General features: G+C 40.4%; 1 protein-coding gene across 3 annotated transcripts; it reads left to right on the top strand.

Moving 5' to 3' along the window:
- The first annotated feature begins 813 nt into the window (after positions 1-813).
- On the top strand, positions 814-24,382 carry CSF1 (colony stimulating factor 1). 3 transcript variants are annotated; one of them, XM_087719859.1, is made up of 9 exons: positions 814-1,217; positions 6,446-6,582; positions 13,275-13,337; positions 14,223-14,387; positions 15,397-15,559; positions 17,324-18,321; positions 19,757-19,818; positions 20,169-20,224; positions 21,568-24,382. In XM_087719859.1, the coding sequence occupies exons 2-8, from the start codon at positions 6,457-6,459 to the stop codon at positions 20,221-20,223; spliced, it is 1,632 nt and encodes a 543-aa protein (XP_087575985.1). In that variant the 5' UTR covers positions 814-1,217; positions 6,446-6,456; the 3' UTR covers position 20,224; positions 21,568-24,382. The 3 variants fall into 3 exon arrangements, with proteins under 3 accessions (XP_087575985.1, XP_013924765.2, XP_013924763.2); XM_014069290.2 differs by having other exon boundaries at positions 15,394-15,559; positions 17,429-18,321; XM_014069288.2 differs by having other exon boundaries at positions 15,394-15,559.
- Positions 24,383-26,020: the final 1,638 nt, after the last annotated feature.

Genomic DNA, 26,020 nt, shown 5'->3' with positions numbered 1-26,020 from the left:
TTGTCTCTTCTATAGCAAGACCAAGCAGCCACCCAGAGCAAAGAATATTGCGTCTTCTCTACATAAAGTGTTGAGTGCCTTGTTATAATATCAACAAGTACATCTGTAGTATACACAGAATGCCTGGCTGAAATGTGAATGATGGCTACTTTGTGGTTCAGTATATTGTGCAAACCTTATATACATAGTTAGTATCTGATTTTTTGTGTCATGTGAATGCCATTGATATAGTGTAGTGGGTGAATCAAGTCCTTAAATGTCCGTGCAGACATATTGGAGGCTCCAGTATTAATAAATATAATCCTGGGGTGTGAAGCGTTATTATATAAATGCATAATTGACCACACAGTACTATGCATATTTGTTCTAAAGTAAAACTTCAGAATAACTATTTTAGAGTAGGTGATTTACTTTGACACAGATGTAAGATGACTGTGCTAAACCCAAACAAATCAATGTACATTACTGTAGCTCCTTATATTGTGTGAATCCAGCTATGGTGGTTGATGGCCATTGTTTTGATGGTTAGCATATCTTGTGAAGGCAGCCACCCATGACTTAATCAAACCAGGATGGCTTAGATTAAGGTTTTCTGAACTCGGCCACTCGATCGCGCTGACAGACCCAGAGTCCAGCAATGAAGTCCAACGGCTCATCCTTGGGAGGGATTTTTCTCAATGACTGCGATAAACGCGGTTATTTGACACCTGTCCCCGAGGCCTGAAAAAAACGGGCTGCCAAAGGGACGGGAGCAAAGGCGTTGTCAGGTGTACCGACACGCAAGAGCAAGAGGTGAGTGGCGCAAAGATCGACCACAGCTGCCCCCGAGAGTCGCCCACTTTTGACAGCCCAGTCTCGGAAAAGCAGAGTGGCAAGCAATCCACAGAGGGGGGGAAAGGTGGGGCGAAACCGGCAGAAAGGAACGAGCGCTAAACCTGGCGCCGATCCAAGGTGCTTTCCCATAAACCACATGCTTCGGCGCAGCTCTTTATAAAGCGCGACCTCCAAGCAGCCAGCAGTCGGGAGGCAGGCTTTCCTGGGGATTGTTGTTACGAAGTGGAAGTTCCAGCCCCCTCTTGCCGGCCGCCTACCAAGGGGAGCGGGACTAATTGCAAGAAAAAGGCGCGCCCTCTTGGCTCTCGCGAAGCAGGACTTGAAGCCCCACGGAGCCCTTGCAGTGCAGTCCCCGGAATAGTAAGCGCGCGCGCACGGCGAAGGTAGGAACCCTTCTGGTGGTGGCGGCGTTGGTTGTAAAGGGTAGCGAGGCTTTGGCGGCCAAGTGCTTGTCTTCTCCTCCGGGCCGGCAGAGTGTCGGCATAGTTCGTTGCTTTTCAAGCAATTGCGCAAAGCACCCAGTTCCTTTGCAGCCGTCCCAGGCGCTCAAGCTACGGCCCAGTTGCTCTGACAGTTGGCTCGTTTGCTCTTGAGCGGCTGCGGGGAACTTTCCCAACCTCTGCGGAGCATTCCACTTAGGAGTTATTGCCGGGTAAGAATGAAAAGGGGAACCGCCGTTGCAAACGTTCGGCTTTCTACGGCGAAGAATGAAACGGGATTTGACCGTGGCTTTATCCCCCTCAGTGTTGAGGCGGGCAGTGCAGGATGGTCTTGTTGCCCTTTGGCTTCCTCCTCCTCTGGGGCATTTACTGACCTCTGCTTGTAGCTGGTTCCAGGTTTCTCTCCCACCACCACCACCTTTTTTTTTCTTCCTCCCGTTCATCCTCATCTTTCACGCTCCCTCCTGTCAAGTTGCACAAAGCTGGTCAGAAAAATCTAAAGAAAAATTGAAGTCCCCCTTGAGGAACCCTCCTCTGGCTCCAGCTGGCCAATGTTTGCTTGAAAGGAAGGCCCAAAGGGCATTTTTCAAATAAACATGCATTGTGATCCTGAATAAGTTGCTGTTTCCTTTTGAAATCAGTTGCACTGTAATGCACTCACATTGCCTTATTAGTGTTACCAGCATGTAGCCAGCTAGAGCTTAAATATTGGTTGCAGAGTGGAGCTGCCACAGCCACAGATAAGGGGACCTGTCAAATGTTGGGGTGAAGTTTTCTCCTGGTATGGAAGTTTTAGAGGACCATAGGACTTCTCCGTTGTACACTACTCAAGTAGATAAACCATCTAGTGTTTAAAGCCTTGAAACTTTTCTTCCTGCATAGCCCTTCTGATTTCTCAGAGCTTAATTTGAACCTGTTTTTGACTCGGTTTTTGCTCTGAGTCACAAAATAAAAGGGAGCATGTCGAAAAAGAAACCATGGTTAACAGTGCACAGTGGAAGCCCCTATAAAGCAGCCATTCAGAATGGGTACCATCAAAGTAAGTCAAAAGTAGTATATGGCAGGTTGGAAGTTGATAAGTTCAACAACACATGGCTAATAGTTTTCTACATCCTTAGGTGTATGGAATAGGAGTACTATCCCTCTAGTATGGAAAGTGAAATTCATAGGCCAGACTTGCAGAGTATACTAAATACTTCAGATATGTAAATGTAACTGTTCTGGTTTATGGCTTAACCAGAATTGGCTACACCCCCATGTTCTGCCACAATTAAGCAAAGTATGATTTAATAATGTACTTTTAATGTCTCCTGGTTAAACGGTGCTCCTACGCCTTTGTTCCCAATTCGAAAGTGATTTGCCATTGCCTTCTCTCATAGGCTGAAAGAGAGTGACTGGCCCAAAGTCATCCCAGAACTTATGTCTCAATGCAGAATTAGAATTCACACTGGTTCCAAGCTTGGTACCATTAACCACTATACTCAGCCAGCTCTTGTTTGCAGGCAATTAAGCTAAAAAATCTTGAAAGAATTCTGTTAATATTAAGAACCTATCAATCTATTTCACCTTCTAGCTGAACATGCGGTAATAAAGGCCTCCCAGGGCTTTCTAAGTGGGCATATTAATCACAAAGCATGATATGAAATCTTTTCCAAATCTTTCCTCATTGTTTTTCTCTCTCTTATCCTCCTTCCCTTTGGATTCTTTTGCTAATCTCAGTGAACAAATCATTGGAAGCCTTTTGGAAGATCCCCCAAGGTTGTAGGACAATAACTTTGGAATGCTATGGCATAAAATAACCCTTACATTGTTCTGGAAAGCTTTTCTTGTGGATAGCAAGGTGCCAAGGATAAGGGGAAGAAGCAGAGGTGGGTTGCTATCGGTTCAGGCAAACCGGTAGTGCAAATTGCGACTTGGTCACCGAACCGGTAGGGACGGCAGGCTCGCCATGCCCACAAACCGGTTCATCTGTCACCGTGGCATGTTTTTTGGGCATTTTTTAATGTTCTGTGCATGCACAGACTTATTTATAGACAACTGTGCATGCACAAAGTGCGCGTGCACCGAACTGGCAGTAACACCGGCAGCAACCCACCCCTGAGAAGGAGCATGCAGTGGCAGCAGTTCGGTGGAGAAGAGAGCTGTGCACAGAATCCAAAAGTGAAGTTATGAAAACCAACAAGAGTGAACAGCTGGAAGGTGTAATTGAGCCTTCTTAATCTTGTCTAACATTGGGATGACAGGAATTGTCCTCGAGTATATTAGGAAGAACCAAACTAAATAAGTGGCTGAAGCTGCAGGAAAGCCTGATATTTCTTTTCATAGTTATTACCCAAACTTGAAAGTTGATATGAAGCCTGATAGAGAGGTGCTGCCAGGTTTATTGGTAGGCAATTAAATACTTTTAGTGACCTAAGAATAGGGTTACCACAGGACTCTAAAAATGACCATTAATGCACTAATGAAAAAAGCATGTGAAACCTCTCCAAATCTTTGCCACCCTCTAGTAGCTGCCCGTATTTTTTTCAGTCTGGATATAGAAGCCCAAATAACTGGTTTTGATCTGTGAAGAATAGAGTAACTTTTGTACTAGAGCATTTTCCTCTGTTATTCCTAATATTTATAGATGGATGATAGATTTATAGATTGGAAATCCTCTGCAGAGTAGTCAAACAATTTTTATATCCTCAGTTGCAAATATATATTAAAGTATTTGAGAACATTAAAAAAGGCTCAAATGTCCTGTAGAGGATTCCCAATCATTTAGTGCAAGTGAACTTTCTAGAGACGATGGTGGCTATCTTGGATCATTGCTTCCATTGCCTTAAATCGCAGGGAGACTTAAGTGGGGGCCCAGAGGTTAGTCTCAACATCTCTAGACTGACTCCTGTGGGAAAAGCTGTGGTTGGTCGATCCAGCTTTTTCAAGTAAGTTCCTGGAGCTGCCTTGTCTGTTGGTGGTTGCTGCAACTTGGTGGTCTTCTAACTTTTAATTCTTAGCCGCCTTTTTTCCATGCTGCTGTTCTGTAGATTTGCCATCTATCTGGAACCACTTCATGTCCTGAACTTCTGGGGCTTTTCATAGCAAGGAATTTTGGAACACAATGCTTTGGGAAGCAAGAAAAGATAAATAGCCATTTTTAGCATCTGCAGTCTGTTTTGAAACAACAGCAGTTTCAGAAGATACTGAAGGGGAAATTCCAAATTGATCTGTGGGACTTGAGCAATTTCCTTGGATAATAAAAATTAGGGGGATGAAAAGAAACTGAGAAGGAGGAGGAACTGGCTGACTTTGTGCCAGTCATATACTCTCAGCCCATCCCACCTCACAGGGTTGTTTTTTTGGGGGGGGATAGGAGGAAGTAGGTGTGTTGGATATGTTTGAGTTATATGTAAAAAGAATAAAGGCAGAATACACACAAATAAATACCTTGAATATTCTTTTCTATGGCTGGGCTAAAACATGCTATTGTTAAGGATTTGCTCAGTTCTTAGTGTTTTACATATTGATTGTATATAATTTTTTAATGATTTGATAGTACTTTTGTTTGTTGCTTGCAGCCATTATTCATTATATATTTAATCCCACTTTTAATATGTAACTCAAGGCAACAAAGATACATAATATTCCTGTCTCTTAATTTCCCCACAACAACCTTTGAGGTGGGTTGAGCTGCGTAGAGAGAATAACTAGCTGAAAGCTGCCCATCCAGCTTTCATGCCTAAAGCAGGCCTAGAACTGGCAATCTCCTGGTTTATGTATATATGCTTTCAGCACTGCCTACATACAGTATATTCTCTAAATAAATAAATGTGGCATGGAAGCTGCAATAGGCATCTAAAAACTGAACTTGGGGAATTTGAGCTGAGAGCTGCAATACTTCATTATGTTGGAGCAAGTATTTTCATCTGCACAAGGAAGGGAAAAACCAGCTTTGTCACAGAACAGCAGGGAATGTGCAATCCATCTGAGCTGTAACAATGGGGGAAATTCCCAGCTTGGCTACTTGTCTGACCTCTTCTTTTCCTAATAAGAACATAAGAATTGAGGTGGAGGGAGAAAAGAATGCTTGTAAACCAGAGTTAAGGCTTCAAAACTTCCTGAAAAAGTTCCTGGATTGTTCTATCAAGTGCACTTTAAAGCACTCTTGGGAAATTCAGGCCTTAGCAGCAGTGCTGCTATGCTTTGCTAAATAAATGTGGCAAGCTTCAGAAATATATATAGTCCAGAGATTTCTGCAGTCATGGATGCCAGCAGGATGGAAAAGAGTTATTGTTGGAGCCATGCCCAATATGTGGTAATTTGATATGGTCCGTTCCAAGCACAAATTGGTCTGAAGCAAAGGCCCGGTGGGAAAGTACAAATAGTAGAAGGAAATATTACTGCAATATTTTAGCACTGACTTTAAAAAAAAACTACACATTTTTTTTAAACCAAACTTCTATGCAATAATGGATGGTAATTCTGAGACAGTATCACAGTCTTTGCTAGTAAGATGTAGCAAAGGGCAGTGGGAGAAGAGAGAATGATTTCCCAGCATGTGTGGTTTGGAAGAAAGATGTGTGGCAGACCATGGGAGGAGAGAAACAAGTGAGGAATCCTCTAGATAAGCTGACGAAATTTTATGGCTACTTTTTTAAAAAAGAGGCTGAGGGAAGACATAGCACCACATTAGCCAGACATGGATGAGTTTAGGACATACGTTTGAAATATAATGTTGATTTACATTAGAAAGGAAAAACAATGAAATGTAAAGGCTTGTTAAGGACAGTCCTATTTATTATTGTTTTTAGTTGCGAAGTCGTGTCCGACCCATCGCAACCCCATGGACAACTGTTCCTCCAGGCCTTCCTGTCCTCTACCATCCTCTGGAGTCCATTTAAGCTCACGCCAACTGCTTCAGTGACTCCATCCAGCCACCTCATTCTCTGTCATCCCCTTCTTCTTTTGCCCTCAATCTTTCCCAGCATTAGACTCTTCTCCAGTGATTCTTTCCTTCTCATTTAGTGGCCAAAGTATTTTGAGTTTTATCTTCAGGATCTGGCTTTCTAAAGAGCAGTCAGGGTTGATCTCTAGGGCTGACCAGTTTGATCCTATCTATAGGAGCAGAAAACGCAATATGAGACTTCTATTATGAGACTTCTAATATGAGACTTCTTCTTCATCCACAGCCCAGGAAAACATGTTTGCCTCTATGCAACTAGCCTTGTTTCTTCTCGCAACCTGCGGTATCCATGTAACTGAACAGAATCGTTGGGGTTGCCACCGGCTCATCATGGCATCCCACCTTAAGAACTTGACTGATCTGGTGAGTTTATAAATTATATCATAAGAACACAGTATTAAAAGAATAATGATGTTAAGAAGTAACATTATATGGACTGGGTATCTGTGCTGATGGTATCTTGGTAGTAGATTACCAGCTTAACAGTCAGGCTGGGTCTGTATTAAATAAAGTTATAGTAGTATCTAATTTCCAATGTTTTATGTTGTTTCCAGTCCCTCTAGTATTCGATTCAGGAAAAAAGTTATTCTTTTTTACAGTAAGTGGTACCGGGCAACAAGAGAGCAGAGTTGACGCTGAAATTATCTTGGCATCTTTCTCATGTTTACAAATGCTTGGCCATTCTCAACACAACAAACCTGTAAAATAGTTTTGCATTATTTCCCTAGTGCCAGTGTAGATTCTGACTAAGAGCAGCTTACTAGAGATTCCTACAGTGTGTGGCTTGAGTGTTCCTAATTGGTAGTGTAATTTCTTTGATTTCTGCACCAAAAGCACTGGAAGAATGAATATGCAAACCAGGAGGGGAAAAAAAAGTTGTGTATAAATAAAAGTTACTTAGAATTCTGCCCAAAGAATTGGTTATATTATATGCATAACCTTTGATTTGTTTAAGATATCGGTTGGCAAAATTTAGAAGGGGTGAAAAACTATGAAAAAGAAAGGTAAAGTTTCCAAGATGTGCATGGCCCCCCAGTATTTTGGTGATCACTCATCCTAATAACCAACCCAAGATCAGCTGGGCACTGGTGCCTACATGGGACACTAAAGTCAAGTTATTGGGAAGCTTATTTTACTTTCATTTAGGTTTTTTTTGGGGGGGGGGTGTTGTTATGTCATTTTAGCAATATTACCGATTACCTCTTCTATGCTGCAAGAAAATGAAATTGCCAAATATTTACTGTTGTAATAAGAGCTGTATGAAGTTCCTACATCCCTGAGACCAAACATCCTCCTGTCTAAAGCCATTTTGGAATGGTCTGATCAATTGGCTGTGTACTGAAGTTTAATCCAACTTGCCATCTTTTCATTTTCATGCCATAGTCATTTTTTTTATGAAACAAATGTATATGGCTTCCCAAGCCACATATGATGACTTCAGGTGGCTTACAGCATTAAAAATCCAGGACATATACAATGCAACCACTAGACAAGTTGAGCATTGGAATGCCCTGAGATTAGGGCAAAACCTCCTTGAATATTTTGCTGCTATTTCTTCACCTGATCGTTACTCTGGGTTTTTCCCCCATCTAAATATTTTATTTATTTTTTTTAGTTGGAGGAATAGCCCAGAGATTATATGATTAATTGATGCAGGCTGGATTTTCCAAAGCTAACATAACTGACAAGTTAATTGTCAGGGAAATCTAGAGCTGCAAAATGTTAAAAGCAAAGTCTCCTGGAATCTTGATTTTTGCCTAAACCATTAATAAACTATTAGGAAATCTCTGCTGCAAGAATTGTTTTCATAACTAACGTTTTAGAAATCTCGATACTTTTCTTGCCTACAAAATTCCCAGGAGCTTTACAGAATTCTGATTCAGATAGGAAAGATTCACAAGAATTATTATTTAGCTAACAAAAATATGAAGACAAAACTGTCTAAAGCCTGGAGATGAGGCTTTAAATAGCATTGTTCTAGGGACACTTTCTCTTGTAATTTTTTCTATTGTGCCCATTTTTGATGCATTTCTGGGGTGAACATCCTCTGAGGATGACAAATGTTTGAGTTGGTCAGGTGACTTTATTAAAGTCTTTTTGCCATCCTGAATCCTCTCTATTCTCCACCATTACTTGACCAATACTGAAAATCTAACTGACTTTCCTAGTCACCCCACAAATCCAGGCACTTATAGCCATGTTAGTTGGATAATTGTGGGAGTTTTGTTACTACATTTGAACCATGCAAGTTATGGAAGATAGTACTTTCCTAAAGCAAGCTAGTTTTTCATCCAGTCTGCTCTCTGTAACGTTAATGGCTCTATTGTCTTAATATCTTTGTGCCGTATACTACTAGATTCTGCAAAAACTAACAAGAAAGCACCAACATAAGATAAATAATACTTCAATGTTTTGATTATCCATATTTATTATAAACAGTCCCTATTAACAACATTTTCTAAGGATAAATTGTTTTATTGTTTTGACTTTGGGATAAACCTCCCTAAAAAAGGAATGTTGAGTTGCTAGTGTTCCTCTTCCAGAGTTCAGTTCTCTCCTTAGGGAAGCAAATTCCTGCCTGTCTGAAAACAACTTGGTTGTAATATTTATATTAAACAGTGCTGAAACACCTGCTATCTCTTACATGTATTGGTTGCCAAAGAATATTCAAGGAGAATGATGTATTTGTGATTCATTATTTGGCTCCTTTGAGGATTTTAAAGACATTGGGGTCTGCTAATATCATATCTAATCTTTTAATAATGCATAGGCCCAATGTATAGGTTCATTGGGCAAGCCTAGTGAAGATGAAAGAGGTTCCACATTACAATACTATTTGAGATAATTGTGTTTCTGTCATTCCTGAGGAAATAGAGTCTTTTGCTTGTAGTCTGGATCCCTGCCCCTCCTTGTTGTGAAAGTTTTCAGGGAGCTGACAGAAAACTGGTGGTGGGAAATGCATCCTTCAGAAAGAAAGTGTTACCATATGCTTGAAGGGGCAGTGGCGTGCCCCTTTCTCAAGAAACTTTTCTCAACTCATACATTCTGAGCAATTGTCAGCCTATGTCAAAATTTCCCTTTTGGGGCAAGATTATGGTTGGGCTGGAATTGCATTGAGCCCTGGAAAAAATAGAGGATCTGGCCAGTCTGGTTTCAGGCCTAAATTCAGCCCGGCACAGCATTGATTGTGTCCATGATATCTCATAGGACTGAGATAGGGATAATGTAATCCTTGTCCTGCTTGATTTCTCAATAGCTTTGGATATCATTGAACAGTCTTCTGATCCATTTCCAGTAGTTAAGAGTAAAGGGCACAGCTGTTCATCTTTCCAAATAGATGGAGTCAGTCAATAATATGCTTGTGAGAAATTAAATCATATATCTCTTAAGTGGGGAAATTCCCCAGAGCTTGCTACACTCCCAGTCCTCTTCAAGATCTTCCTGAATCTGCTAGATGATGTCATCTGGCTGCCTGGAGTCAGGTTTCACCAGTATGCTAACAATGCCCAACTCTATAGATTGGCTACTGGAAAATAACTCATGTCAGTGAAGTTTGTCCACTAATCTAGAGTTTATCCAGGTATGAATGGGAGTAGAACTGATTGAGATCAATCCCAATAAGAGGGAGTAGCTGTGGGATCAAAGAGAGGCCGCTTCCAGTATGACTCCATGATTAACTTCAAGCAGGGTTACACTTCTCTGTGCAAATTTAGTTTGGGGGCCCTCTTAGATTCATAGTTTCTGCTTGAAGAGCAGGTGGCTAAAAGCCTTTTGCTGAGCTATATCTAGAGTGTCAATTGTAACTCTTCCTGGAACCGCAGACATTACTCGCTGCCATTTATGCCTCAGTCACCTTTCCTTTGGAATATTGTAATATGTAGCACTGCCCTTGAGGTGCTTTCGGAAATTGCATCTGTGAAGAGTGAGGTGGTTTGGGTAGTGGTGGATTCTTTTGAAGGAGCTCATTGTGACACTTTTATTCCAAGAAGTCAGTTCCATTTGGCTTCTGAGTGTAGTTCAAGGCATTACCCTAATTATGCTTCCTGGCCTGGGGATATCTTTGGATGCACTTTTTCCCCATAATAAGGTTTCTCAAACTGTGAAGTATACCTCCTTTGGGGGAGGTAGAAGCAAGAGTCCAAGAGAAGTGTGAAGAACCTTTTAGTTTCATCATTAAAATAAATCTAACTTTAATTGTATTGTTTTCATTGTTCATATGTGTTCATTTTGGTGTTTGGATTTTTAGAGAATGTGTGTACACTAAAGGGAGGTGTGATGGCAACAGATTTAAGAAACCCTGCCTTGTAATATCTCCCTATTTCAAGAAGACCCAGCAGGGTAGAATTCTGATGTGCCTCTTCAACTAGACTAGAGACTCTCATCTTTTGGGATCAACAGAAGTACTTTTTCAGTTGCTGCCCTTCTCCTCTAGAATAATATATTGTCTGAGATGTGATTGGCCTCTTCCAGAGGTGGGTTCCTACCAGGTCAGACCGCTTCAGCCGAGTAGGTAATAACTTGGCCTGTCACGCCCCCGAACCCATTCTCTCGATGGCACCATAGGCACCACCATCTTGTTTTTTGCTTATGTGCATGCACAGAAGCTTTTTTTACTACTGTGCATATGCGGGTAGTACTCATTGAGCATGCGCAGCGCATCCATGAGCGAACTGGCAGTAGCAGCAGCTGGAACCCACCCCTGGCTTATTCCCTTCTCAATGTTATAAATCTGATGAAAGCAAGGTTTTTCTATCAAGCAAGGAAGACTGGGTTGCTGTAACGCCCTCTTGGTTGGGAAAGTAAGTCTCCCTTGCTGTTAATATTTTCAGTCTCGGCTTCAGGTTCCATAGGAACATCTCTAGTCACTGATTTACTTTACTGTATTTTTTAAAATTACATTTATATATTGGAACCTGTCTATCACTCATTATCAGGAGTTGGAGCAGCCTGTAAATCCTACAAATAAACCAATAAATAAATAATAGGCATTGGAATTGACTGTAAGTCTTAATATAATAACAGGTAACAGATAATATAATCTGAATTGGTAGAAATAATTTATAGTTTTAACTTTATTTTTTTTATTTTAAATCTCCCTTTGAAAGGAATAATACATGGTTCACTTTGTTTATTAAAAGTGCCCTTATTTTTCAGTATCTTTTCTAAGCCAAGGAGAATGAGTCATTTGTAACTCATACTATTTCTCAAATATTACGCTGCCACACCTTAATGGAGCTTATTGTTCAAATAAAAAATACTGCTGATTAATTTTGCAGTCATGGCTAAAGTTTAGGATTAGTTGGTATATATTTACTTGGAGCCAAAACTTTAATGATTCCAATTTCAAATATTATGAAAGTAACTCTGTACCCATTTGGCACTATTTATATCCAGTATATGGCATATTACTATCATAAAAATCTCCCTTCCCTACTCCTAAAGAGAATACAGATTTTGGAACAAAGAGTGGGATTTTCAAGCCACTTAGATCCAGGAAAAGGGTTGGATTAACAGAATGTATATTTTAAACTCTGTGAATTCCGTAGTTGAATGCCTTTAAATCAAATGGGAATTTGCAAGTTTGACTGAACAAGCGATTTTAATGATGTGTGTCGTGTTTTAACAATGTTCATTCAGAAACCCCATTGCGTCATCTATTTCAGTAGCTGTTTCAAAAACTGAATTATACTTGCAGAGACACCTGATTTTGTAAAGCTGTTTTTTCATTCTGGTGTGATTTTTCTTGTTATACTTAACAATAGCCCTTATGATGGAGTTAAATCAAAGTAAAAAATACAATTGGTTTTTTAATGATCATTTGGAGTTACCAAGACCACAGAAAAGATGGTTTACAGCCCATAAAGCACTTATGGCAGTCATAAGATGTTGCACGAGCATATACACACACACTTCCATGACTACATTTGAGCACTTGGAAACTGGCTCACATTTACAACTGGTTGCAGTATCCTGTAGTCACATGTCTGTAATCTGTGATTTGTTTATTTTTTTGGCTGGTTTCTGGCAAAAAAAATATTGCCCATCTGAGAGAATGAATTCAGACTTACGACCATGTGATAAGCTTAATATCCACTGTAAAAATAGTCATAAAATTGGATCCAGTCATGTGGGTCAGTGGTCTCCAACCTTGGCAACTTTAAGACTTGTGAACTTCAACTCCCAGAGTTCCTCAGCCAGCAAAGCTGGGAGTTGAAGTCCACAGGTCTTAAAGTTGCCAAGGTTGGAGACCACTGATGTGGGTGTCTTAACTTGCAACTGTCATGACTTGCAACCAAAATGTTGGTCCCAGTTGCCGTCATAAATCAAGGACTACTACTGCAAATTGTAAATTCACAGTCAACTATGCTCATGGAAAAGAACGGCTGTGAAATGGATAATGTGATTCCCAGAATAGTGGAAATTGTATGATTTCTTTCCTGGTGATGTTGTTGAAGAGTCTTTCAGCAGAGTAGCCAGAAAGCAAAAACTGTGGTTCCAATTGCCAGAGTTTTGTTTGGTTAACTGGTTGGTGCCTAGTTGTTGCTGTGCTGGCTTAGAAGCCATTTTGGCAGAATCAAAAACTCCCCCATCCTTTGGGCAAGTGGGGACAGGTTGAAGATGCTAAACCCAAAACCGAAAGTGATGCTCTTAAACTGTTTATCATTCTTGGGATAGTGAGCCAAGCTTTTTCCCTCGTTGATTTCCTGCTTGCCTTTTCCTGAGTTGCTCTGTGATATTGCTGGTGATTGTTGCCATTGCTTGTGGAGCTGTGGATGTGTCTTTTTGACAGCCCTAATTCTGATCAATTGCTGTGGTTAACTCTGAACCATTCCCTGATTTATTTATCCCAAACACTTACATTTCTTTCGCTTTTCTTGCAACCTTCTAAAACAAATTCTAGCTTTATGCAGCGAATTCAGTTCTCTAACCTTGTTATGCTGTCACTAGTGTTTGCGTTTGCCCTAGATATCAGCTTCCTTGGAACATTCTTTGGATTCATAAAGCTAAAACAGAGTAAGATTAATGGACATTTTCCCTGTATTTTTTCATTATAGATTGATAGCCAGATGGTAACTTCCTGCCTGCGATCTTTTGAATATGTGGATGAAAGGGAACTGGTAAGTTGCAAGAGAGTATCCTGTATTCAATTTGTTACATTGCCAATTAGAGTTTATATAAGAGCTTCTAGTGTTCAGAGTTTGAAGTAGTGGCTTTCATTGTATTTTTCAAGATTTTTTTTTTCACTACAAGGAATTGTGAGTGTAGTGCTGACCTTTGGTTTAGCTTTGGGCTTCTGCATATCTTTTCCTCTAGCTACTAGGAGATTCCAAACCAGAATTTTCTATCGTGTTCAATCTTGAGTATTCCAGTTGGTTTGAATCGTGATTATTTCCTCCCCACAGTTACTAAGGAAAGGTTATCATTCTACTTAGTTAGCTTTCAAAAATGTTATGAGAGGTCATTAGCATTAGCCGAGGTGGCGCAGTGGTTAGAGTGCAGTACTGCAAACACTTCAGCTGACTGCTATCTGCAGTTTGGCGGTTCAAATCTCACCGGCTCAAGGCTGACTCAGCCTTCCATCCTTCTGAGATGGGTAAAATGAGGACTCAGACTGTGGGGGCAATATATGCTGACTCTGTAAACCGCTTAGAGAGAGCTGAAAGCCCTATGAAGCGGTATATAAGTCTAACTGCTATTGCTATTGCTATTGCTATTTAGTTTTTCATCTCCATAGTGAGCTCGTAGACAAAATACCCCAAGAGGAATTTATGAGCCTTTGATGCTGCTGTTATTCATTTGATTGACATACCTCTTTAGATCCTTTATAATTGGAGAAGAGCAATTATATTGATCATCTTCAAGTCTATTTTTACCCTTGTCCCTTTTTGGAAAGGACAGGTGGTAGCAACAAGAAAGAATAGTACTTGATCTGAACAATGCTAACTTTTTCACATCAAACCTGAATATTTTCATTGCTGACATCTATATTTATTATCTTCTAGGATAATACTGAATGCTTTCTCAAAGCAGCCTACCATCCCCTGAAAGGTATCATTGATAATATTACATTCAAGAGTAATACTCCAAACTACGTGAAACTCAGTCTGATCAAGGGTTTATACGTGAACCTTGCAAGATGCATTAAGCCTCACGATGATAAGAATAAGGTACATTTTATTGATCAGTTATCCAAACCTCAGAAATAATGCTAATACATTTAATGAGAATGAGAAGCTGATTGACAATTGACATCTAAATTTTAAAGCTGAGGATGCTGAGGAGAGAATTGAAAAAAAATGCTTTAGTGTGTCTTTCCTTGAATGTGCCTTCTTTTTAGAGAAGTTGGGATTGCACCAGATATAATCTTAATCACATTTTTAGACTTCACATACAGGCACATAATTTTAAAGTACCTAAAGACAGGGCAGAAAGAGGGTTAGTTTGGGCCCTATGAAGCAATGCATACTTTTTAGCCAGCTGCTGCTTTCTCCAAGTGCTTGCTATCTGTAATGGGGAAGAAATGCTTTTGGTTGGTATTTATCTTATGCTGGCCCATTGACAAAATGTGCAAAATGTATCATCTGGGCAATATCATTTAGGACCAATCAAAATGACTCAAAAAGGCATGCACTCCTCTAAATTCTCCAGAAGTCATCATCAATTAAAATGTCCCCAAATATGAGAAAAAGAAGTTTTAGGAAAATCCCCCAAATGGGTTAGCAGTTTTAACCAATGGGATCTACGGAGTCAATCTGGAAACAGAGTTTGTGGATTGAATGTGTAATATATTGTATTTGGCTACACTTAATCTTTAGGGACTGATAATTCCTAAGGCAGTAGTCTCCAACCTTGGCAACTTTAAGACCTGTGGACTTCAACTCCCAGAGTTCCTCAGCCAGCTTTGCTGAGGAACTCTGGGAGTTGAAGTCCAAAGGGCTTAAAATTGCCAAGGTTTGAGACCACTGTCCTAAGAGACTGAGATGAGGAAGTACTTGCTCTATCTCACTGATCTTTTAAATCCTATTGATATGTTGGATATTCCTTGCAGGATCTTCAGTATAGAGTTGAGAATAGCCCTTGCTTATGGAAGTAGAGAAACTATGTTTGATTGGCTGGTGATATGCTGTGATAGATATAATAGCAGCTAATTTTGTTTATTTCCCCTTCTGAAAGAAGTGCATCAAGACCTTCTCCCGTACTGCAGAGCAGACTTTGCAACTGGTGCACAAATACTTTAGCCAAGCCAAGCAGTTTCTGAGCAAGGCAACATTCACAGATGATTGCAGTGGAGTCTTCCAGAAGTGTTCAGAATCCCAGGAAAAGGATGCTGTTTCTCCAGGTAAACAGTTCAAGACTTTCAGAGGTGCATTTCCTGCCAATTGTTCGGCATAGAATTGGGGAGCGAGGGTTTTAAACTGGGTAAAGCATTTTGTGGCTTTTATATATGTGCATTTATGTTTGTGGAGCAGGCTTCTCTGTGCATTTATATGTGCAAGTGTTGTCTATTGTCTGCTGGAATGCAAGCCTTAGAAGTCAACAGACATCTCATTTGAATGGAAATCTAGTGGGCCTCTTTAGTTTGAAGTGAGGGCAACACTGAATCTGTTTAAGTCTGATGTAGCTGCAGATTCCTGACTCTTGTGTGCCTAAATAAGAGTTGTGGTGGCACAGTGATTAGAGTGCAGCATTGCAGTCTGACTCTGCCCACTGCTAGGAATTCAGTCCTCACTGGCTTAAGGTTGGCTTAGCCTTCCATCCTTCTGAGATCAGTAAAATGAGGACCCAGATTATTGGGGGCAATATGCTGACTCTATAAACTGTTTAGAGAGGACTGTAAAACATGTGTATAAGTATAAGTGGTATTGCTAGGATGGTGTAGATTTTAACACAATGTCAGATGAAGTTCTTCCCTTCCCCATTATCCATTGTTCTGTGTTAAGCAACTTTAATATTTCTGTATTTTCTTTGCCCTCTGACACATATTTGGCGTACGTTAGTGTTGAGAGACACTTCAAGCAGTATGTATAAAGACTGCCTAAAAGCCTACCATAGAACCATTTGTAATAGATATTACATTTGTTCTAAGTATCTTCACAATCAACTTCAATTTCAAAACTGCAGTATTTCTGCTTAAAGATGCAAGAATCCTAAAATGACCACCAGAAATGGGATCTTTTAATATCATGGCAGAGAATTTCAGATATATTCCTGAGATGGACCTCAAATAGATGGAAAGGCTAAGCTGCAAAGATGGGAATAAGTTGAGAAGACATTGCATTCTTATCTAACTGGTGTTTCTCTACGTCTGTTTGTACATACCCATCCTTCTGGTTTTTTTTTTTTAATTCAGCTTGGAAGGTCCATATATAATGCTTCAATTCCTAATGGTCCTAGCATTGTTCAGGCATAATTGAATGGAATCTTTATAGCTGGGCTTTTCTCCACTTTTTAAATCTACTTCCAAATAAACCTCATTTTTAGTTTTATTACTCTGCGATCCAATGAGATAATGAAGCCCTCAGTCCTTCTGGATGGTTGCCAAGGAGAATGCAGTAACTGTCTGACCTGAAAATCTGTCTTGAGTTCATCTGTGTTCTTGTGGCAGTTTCTGTTTTATGTCTGTGCATGCAGCATCTATAGTGACGTAGACTATAGATTCACTTCTTATTGCCATGAATATCCCCATTGCCATTCCTATGGAGAAATTATTATTCTCTTTGCTTTGATTTTCTGGACAATTGAATCCTGATCCAGTGCTTGGTCTCAATGGTATATGATTTCTCCATAAATTTTAGTTGCATGAGCTCTTTCTTGGTGTTGCTACCCCAATCTAATCTTACACTCTCCATCCATCAATTCATTCATTAATCTTTCATCCTCAAAGTTCTTTCTGAATTCTGCTGCTGGTCGCCTTGCTTTATTTCAGTTTTAACCTGCAGTTTCTTCCGTTGTTTATCACCATGATTTGAAAAAAGGCTGAAATCGGGTGTTGGCATGGTGGCTTAAAGGTCGTGTCTAATCTGAGCCTAATGCAACCCTTTGGTTCTTCTTGCATCTTACACTGATTACTCTAAGGCCATTCTCTCTATCTGGATCTTTTCAGGTGTTGTTAGTGCCCTGGATTGCAACTGTTCATCTACAGACCCAATCAATGTAGAAGGCTCCACGTATCTCGTTCCAACCTCTGAGTCTTTCTCTTCCATTGCAGAGCAGCTGGACAGCAGGAAGACAGCTGTCAGCATTCGCCAACTAAGGCTTCCTGATACTACTCAAATTCATAGTGGGTTAGAGAGCAATACCAGGTCTAGGGTGACTAGAAGCGCTGATAAAAGCCAAGAAATCACTGAAAGCATGGATTTTGAGGTTGGCATTGATGTCCTATTACCATCACCATCATCACCTTCTCTTTCTATCCAGAAACAGTTGGAATCCATGGAGACCAGATCTCCCTCCCTGGATTCCAGAACTGGTGAAAGCCAGAAAAGATCTGATGAGTTAGCTTCTCAGCATCTCCCTCTCTCTGACTTAGCCAAATCCTTTCTCAATCAGCAATGGTTTGAGATAAAAGACAAAACTGAGGCCATTTCAGGACTCACATCTGATCAGAATATCACTGTTGCCAGCAGTGCTTTCCGCTTAACTCTGACATCACCTTCCAATTTGGAGGAAATAGACAGCTCTAGTGCGCCCTCCAGTGGCAGTCCCCAAGTCCTGGGCCACAAAGAGCTTGTCTCTGCAACACAAGATCCTTCTAGATTCGTGGCCACCACAGAGAATTCCTCACCCCCCAAACAAACATCCCTTGAAAGCAACTCTTGGGGAAAACAAAGTAGCAGAGATAAAAACTCCAAAGGACTGCAAAACACCCAGCTGCGGGAGAGACGAGAAGAGGGTCTGGCCAAGAAGGACAGGGAATTGGAGGATAGCCTGCTGGGACCCAGCTTTGATCTCAACTTCATTCCTCCGAACGCAGAGAAGCGCTTCAAGAAGTCAGAGCCCAGAAATGTCCAAGGGACGTCTGTGACATATGTGGTGATACCCAGTGTCCTGGGAATCCTGCTAGCCTTGGGAGGTCTGCTGTTCTACTTGCATAAATCCAGGGTAAGGTTGAGTCCTGCCTTAACAGACCTACATCTTTACATTCCTTTCCTCTTTCTCTCGGTGGCAAATTTGAGGCATAGAGTTTCCTGCAGATGGGAACATAGAACTGTCATTTAGACAGAAGGATAGCTTCTTGGCAAAATGCAAACATTGCAGGTTCAATACCTGCCATCCTCAAGATAGGTCTGGAAGACCAATAGTTCTAGGTATGCGCAAACAATGCTAGATGCAAAATAGTTTCTTGTGTCCCTGAGCAAAAACACTTTCCTTGCATTTCCATTAAGTATTTCCCGCAGCTCACCTTATGTTTTGTTTGTTGTTGTAAAATATCTTCCTTCTCCTTTTGTTTTCATTGAGATGCCCCCCCCCACACCAAAAAAAGCAAGCTAGGTTTGTGAGGTGCATCTCATCTCATCTCATGCATGCCTTGCAGTGGGTAACTCTGCCTTGGATTGCCTGGGCCACCTTAAATCCTTGAGCTTCCTAAACCACAAGATGCAAGCATTGCTTAAGACGGACTACTTCCCATGCTGCCCAGCCACACAACTCAACTTCTTAAAAGTACTTGGCTGTAAAAGTATAGTGCTTAGAACTGATGTCACTGATGTGTGTAATTCCTCTTTTGATTCCTAGAATCAGGATAGGGTTGGAAAATGTTCCGAAGTAGCTTGAAAGTCTTAAGGAGTTGAAGAAAAATTATAAATACAATAAATATATTTCCATGTTGAACAGGACAAGATGTAGTTGCATGCTAGAGACAATGTCGACTTGCACTGGGATTAAACATGTTGCATGTATCATTACTTAATAAATTATTTAGAAGAACTGTTTCATATGAAGGAAGAGGAAACAAGCTATCTCTTGATTTATGGGGCTGGCACGGTGTCTTCCAAGGCTGAAATCTGTTCCTGCTTGTTTCACAAACAGTTTACATAATTAAAGTGGGGGGGGGTGGGTGAGGAAAACATTCAAGGAATGGCTTTGACTATACAGGAGCAGGCATAGTTATCTTTTTGTTAATGCTATCATTTATCACTGTGCAATAAGAAATGGAGTAATCTTGAAAAACCTGGAGGTGGTGAGGATAGAATCTAATGTTGGGCTTGGCATGTGGCCTGAAAGGCATTCTTTACTTTTAAATAGCATGCCAAGAAACCACACTGTGAAAGTGTGCTGAACAAAATTAAACTTGATTTAAAAGTTGGCCTGTGATAATAGTATGGAGGCTGTCCATATTGAAAGACAGCTGTTATGTTTGTTGATAGAAGCGTTTTCTTGGAATAGTTTTCAGTTTATTTCTCCATTTCCTCTTGGGATAACCACAGCTTTTAGTTGGAAATCCAGTACTAATTATACTAGCAATTCAGCCCACTCGTGGTTGTTTCAAATCAAGGTTCTCTGTTCCACTACCCAATTATTATTTTATTTCATACAGATCCTAAGAAAGAGGCGGACCCAGCAGATAGGGAATAATATAGAAAGAACAGAAGAACAAAGGTAAGAAACTAGAAGATCATGAAGACTGCCTGTATAACTAGATTTTCATCTATTAGCCTCTTTCTATTTTAGATCAGTTGTTCTTGATTTAGAGGTCCTCTCTTTCTCACTACATATTTCAGATTCTTATGTTTAAACTCACTGTTAAAATTGTCCCTCGGGGTCTAGAATGTACTCCTGTGGGATAGAATCTGTTGAGCTGCTGTGTGAATGTGTCCGTGTGATGATTTCCAACTATGTTGTGCTACAAACTTGAGGGCACCAGATCATCAAAAGTCATACAAAATGTTGACTAATGAATCAACAGTTCTTCCTCTTTGTCTTTTAATATTCCTGTTCCTTTTTTGTAGGTCATTAAGTGGAGGGGAGGGACACTTGGAGTTGCAGATTCAAAGGGAAGTATGAGGTAGGTTATCTTTTTAATTTTTTCAGAGGGAAATAAGGTATTTGGAGGAGCTTATGTTGTCTGCCTTACAACAGTTACACCATACTTGTGCATAAACTTTGTGGGCAGTTTTGAATATAGTTTACTATGAATACTAAATGCTAGAGCCAGAAAGGTGAATACTACTGTCTTGTCCAGAATTTATATATATATATATATATATATATATATATATATATATATATATATATTTATATATTTGTGTTTTATTTGTGCTGATAAATAAATAAAGGGAGACTAGTATAGATCTATTTCAAGCTATTTAGCTCTCATCAGCTAGCCATACCCTTACTGGGATTCGAACCTGGGCTATATTACATATTAGGCAGACGTCTTAGCCATTAAGCCACAGGCTCTGATCCGTTATCAGCTGAGCCAGGGAGAAAGGTATATATTTAAAGTCACAACCCCTGGTATGCCCCAATTATGGGAGGAAGCTAACTGCTTCCATTTATTTATCAGCACAAATAAAACACAAATATAACAAAGGCAACAGTAAAAATATTGGGTTTCTGTTGTGATGGACTCTTGTGACGAGCCGATTGACAGAGAATGGAAGCAGTTAGCTTCCTCCCATAATTGGGGCATACCAGGGGTTGTGACTTTATATACATACATACATACATACATACATACATACATATATGTTTTTTTATTTGTGCTGATAAATAAATAAAGGGAGACTAGTATAGATCTATTTCAAGCTATTTAGCTATATATATATATGTAAAGATTTTTACAACCCCTGGTAAGCCCCAATTATGGGAGGAAGCTAACTGCTTCCATCATCTGTAAGGGTATGGCTAGCTGATGAGAGCTAAATAGCTTGAAATAGATCTATACTAGTCTCCCTTTATTTATTTATCAGCACAAATAAAAAAACATATATATCCTGGATTAGTCAAGCCTTTACAGGTGCCCAAGGATCATGTATTATTCTTCATGATTAGCTGGATGTTGATGTGCATATGCAACCTGCTACCTCCTTTCTACGTAGGTACAGGTTTCCTGTAACTATAAGTAGGTGCTATGGAATGTAGCTATGTCCTTAGGGTTAGCAGCAGCAGATAAGCATGAACTTACCATCCATTCTTAGCCTGAAAAAAATTCTGCATTCTTATGTGACTGTATTTTCTGTGAAGTCAAAGGTCATGCATGAGAACTGAAGTTGGATCTTTGCATATGCCTCAGCAAAAGTTAACTTATGTGATTTGTAATAAAATAATGGCCTGTACTTTACCTCTTAGCTCATTGACACTGCTTGAATTAAACAGTGATGGCTCTTCATATCTTCTTATTTCCAGTTGCGCCATTCCCTCTGAAGTGAGAAACTGCCTGGGGTTTTGGACTGAAAGCTCCACTTTCAAAGTACAGTTCTGTTGCTATTATTGGGAGAAATTGCACAAAGGAAACTCTGGAACTGAAGCCACAGCAGTACTTTTCCATGAAGACTGTTTTTATACTTTTATTTTTTAAATAGGAAGGAATTTGTCAGGAAAATGGATGCTATTTATTTCCGCTAGCCCAGATTGGAGTGCATTATACAAGTTGCCTTTTTTCTGCCATTCAGCCAACAAACTGGAGCTTGAGAGAAGAAAGATAGTCACTTGGACTGCAAAATTCCATGTGTGATGGAGATGGTCTACTAAGAACTACTGTGCCTATTCCATTCTGACAGGGAGCAGATCTGCATCCTGAAGAGGCATCCTCTTCAGATCTATCAGATGTGGATTCTGCCATTTGAACAACTGTGCTAAAGAACGTGGATGAAAATTGTCTCCTTCTTTTAGAGCTTCTGGCCTCTCGAACTGCTGAAGACTGCAGGACCTCAACCTCATGCCAGCTATTCACGTTTAAGGCACTTTGTCCATCTCTTAAGCTTTGTAGGTTGCAAAGTACAGTGCACAACATCTATGCATAACACCATCCAGTTAGCACTCCGCATAACACACTGTTCAGAGAAAGTTGCTATCTACTTTTCCAGGAGCTTACAGTTTTATTCCCAGTATCCATTTTTAACCCAACCGTACAAAATGAGAGAAGTTTTTAGCCTTAAATTTTAACTTTGTAATAAAATGGATTTTACTTAGATTTTACGACAAGCCAATAAATAAGTACCATTCCATACTACACAAGATAATGTGCTGGGTACTGGTTAGGATGGTTTTAAAACAGCTGTGGCTTTTTCTTTATGTATTAATCTGTTTTACTCAGTGATAAATGGAGGCTTCTTATTCAGAGACAAACAAGTGTGTTTCTGAATGCCAATAGCTGGATAGGTGTAAAGAATATGAAGGAATATTGTTATGGCGGGCTTGTGGGGTTTAATAACAGTCTTCCAGTTAGCAGCTATAGAATGAGGCAACTGGCCTTTTGTAAGCAAAATTTAGCCATGGAGTATTTATGTTTTTGAGCCTTATATTTTATCACTGGTACAAGTCACCAGCTGATTACTTATGGAAGAGGACTCAGGTTGTATTGAGAATTAGTCTTATTTCCTTTGTTTCCCTTGACGTCGTAGGAAGTATTACTGAGGCACTGTTAACTGATAAGAGATGCTCGGAAAGTGTTTTTCCCCTGAAATGGGTTTCGAGTGTGAGTGGAACCATGTTTGAAATGTAGCTGTGCTGAATTGCTGTTTAGATTTTCTGTCTTCTAGACCTCATCAACACAACCAACAATGAAATTCTACAGCAGAACAAACATGTAGGCATGCAAAAGTCCCAAGCATGGGCATGCTCCTAGAATGGCTGAAATCCTGTGCCTTCGGGGCATCTGTTTTTGTATTTTTCCATCAGGTCAAGGTGTCCCTTCCCCAAAAGACTTTTCAAACTATATTTTACTTCAGTAGATCTGTGTTCCCATAATACTTTGCCCAGCAGATATAAAGTAAGAATGTGCTTGCATGGAAGGCATGGACTGAGATTGGGGCCCTTAACCCCCTTCTTTGCTTGCTGATTCTTTGCCTGGCTGTGTCCTTCAGTATTAGAACTTGGCTGCAGAAACAAACTTCAGATTCTTTTGTTGTAGATGAATCCCTAGTCTTCAAAGGAGTCAGCATGGCTTCCTGTCCATTGTCTGTACCTGCAAAGGTTAGGCATTTTCTTTAGTAGAGCAACAAAACTGTGAGGCTCAGCTGAGAGCTCCATGTGTTTGTCTTGAAATAAGTAGCTCTGCCTTTTAAGCTTTAGACCCAGACTCTTCTAGATAAGGATTTGTCCAGGATGTTAAACCCCTTCATTCTTTTTTCCATGTTGTAGTGGAGAGTTGAGCTATAAGAAGCAAATGGGAGCTGCATATTTACAGCCATGTTTTGAAGGGAAGCAGAGCGAAATGTTGCACTTTCTATGCTTAAGAGGTTTTTTGTTTTGCTTTGCTTGTGAGAACATTCCAGCTCTTCAAGGGATAGTCATTCTGGCGTCCTGCTTCATTTCAACCCATGTGCTTTTCTTCTTCTGTAATTGACATTTTGCCCTTCCCTGTTTTGGCAAGGTAGGTGAAGGTTCTGAGCTGGTCTCTGGGAATGCTGCTGCCTTTGCTGCTTGAAAGTTAATGAACCAGATCAATGTTGATAGACATTTTTTTTAAAGAGGACGTGGATGTAACAAATCAGGTTCTGTGAGGAATGATTGCTGAACAATGCATTGTAAGTTGCTTTATTGATGTGAGCAGGCCTCAGTTTCCCTTTTTTATTTTATTACAGTAGAACTTAATGGCGGTTTTGAGGTTTAAGCGTTAGCTTTGTATAGGTCATTGAGCCATAGCACAGGATCAGCTCTGGCTTGCTTCCAAGGAAGATCAGTGTCCGTCCCACTCCCCACCCCCTCACCTTTGAGCCAGGTTTATCATTGTGCATGGATGCAGCAATTGAATTGTTCTGTCTTAAGCACTTGCTTGCTGGCACAGTAAATGTTTAGTATTAAAGTCAGGTCCTAAGAACCACATTCCCCTGCCGTTTTTTTAAAAAGTTGCTTTTTAAGAGAGTTGCAATTCTGGTTCAAACTGTGTTCTTTTTAATATATATATATATTACAAACAAATATTTTATATAATTTTTTAATGTCAAATGTTTATTTAAAGATAGAAAATGATGTATTTAATAAACACTTTTAAAAGCTTTCTATGGTTTTTTTGTTAAAAATTTGTACGATGTTTTAGATTTACCTAGGACTATATTTATCCAAATGATGGGGATTTTGCGATAACTTACAGGTGATTCCTAACCATTTAGAATTGAGATTTCTAATGGACAGAAAAGCAGAATGCTGAGTCAAAACAAGAACAACCTGATCAATGGAACGTGAGACTAAAGAAAACAAATTTATTTGAGCTCTAGAGTTAACTGACCCTATATTCAAAGCATATTCATTTCTTGTTTTGCAGTGTAGATAATCTTTTACACATTATTATTTATTTAGCGTATGATGAGAACATGATAGAAGAGAAGTAAACACATATAGCCAGTCCATGTAATTATAAGTAAAGCTTTTATGGGGGTGGTAGCTGTGGCCTCATAACTGGATGTCCAATTCAGCTATCAAGGCAATTGGAAAACCTATTATTTGCCCAGCAGGATTCCTGCCATTTCCTGCTGCTCTTGCCCTGTTTGGGTCAATCTGTAATCCAGCCATCTTCTTATTCCCTATCATCTCAATTCCCCAGCCACTTCTTGTAGAGCAGTGATAGGTTTCAATTTTTTTTACTACCGGTTCTGTGGGTGTGGCTTGGTGGTCATGTGATTGGGTAGGCATGGCCAACTCTGTCTCTCACATCAAGGGGTGCCTCATCTGGCCACTCCCCTCCCAGCCATTCCTTGTCACACGCCAGCCTCAAGGTATCTATAGTTCTGTAAAAATGATGTTAACCTTTTTTCAACTTTATTATCTATGTAATATAGATGTACTTTCATGGACCACTGAAAGGAGGAAATGGTTCACATACTTTGGCCAAGAGTGTGATGGGCAACAGGCTTTTAAGGGGCTGCCACAAAGTGGGCAATGTATTTTCCAAAGCAGCAGAAGGCAAAACAAGAAACACTGGATGGAAACTCAACAAAAAGAAGCAACCTAAAACGAAGGAGAAATTTCCTGACAGTAAGAACAATTAACCAGTGGAGCTGCTTGTCTCCAGAAGGTTGGAGGTTTTCAAGAAGAGACTGGATAGCCCCTCCCTCCCTGTCTCTGTCTGTCTGTCTGTCTGTCTGTCTGTCTCTCTCTCTCTCACTCTCTCTCTCACACACACACACACACACACACACAAACACACACACACACACACACACACACACACACACACAGGGAGGGAGGTTGGATTGGATATCTCTCTCCCACCCTCCTTCCCTTCCCCCTCTTTTCTTTAGGCTTAGAAAGTCTGCCAGTGCTGTTCCTCATTTGGCAATGCTTGAGGAGAATTAGGGGTAGAGACAGTTGACATTCTCATCTCTGCTACAGGTGAAGCTGCCAGAAAGACTTTGGCAGACACGCAATGCCTTCTCCTCAGCCTCTCAGCACTAGAGAGATGCGGCTCTACTGCCCAGGGTAGGCAAAGCCTCTCATCTGCTGCCGGCGGCCGGATACGCACTTATGGGTGGCGTGAGTGGGTCCATCCAGGGCATGGAAGTTTTGCCACTAGCCTGGCAGCCTATCAAAAAATTTTCCCTATGCCTGGAATGCAATAAAGCCCACCCACTCATCTCCTGCTGGCGGGATGGCTAATGGGGTGAGAGGAGTGGCCAAGAAGCCGGAGGGGAGCTGATCA

This window comes from Thamnophis sirtalis, unplaced genomic scaffold, assembly GCF_051295495.1.
Source record: "Thamnophis sirtalis isolate CommonGarterSnake01/CBP01778 unplaced genomic scaffold, rThaSir2_p1.2 scaffold_7, whole genome shotgun sequence".
Classification (NCBI taxonomy): Eukaryota; Metazoa; Chordata; class Lepidosauria; order Squamata; family Natricidae; genus Thamnophis; species Thamnophis sirtalis.
This window is presented reverse-complemented; position numbering and strand designations above follow the sequence as displayed.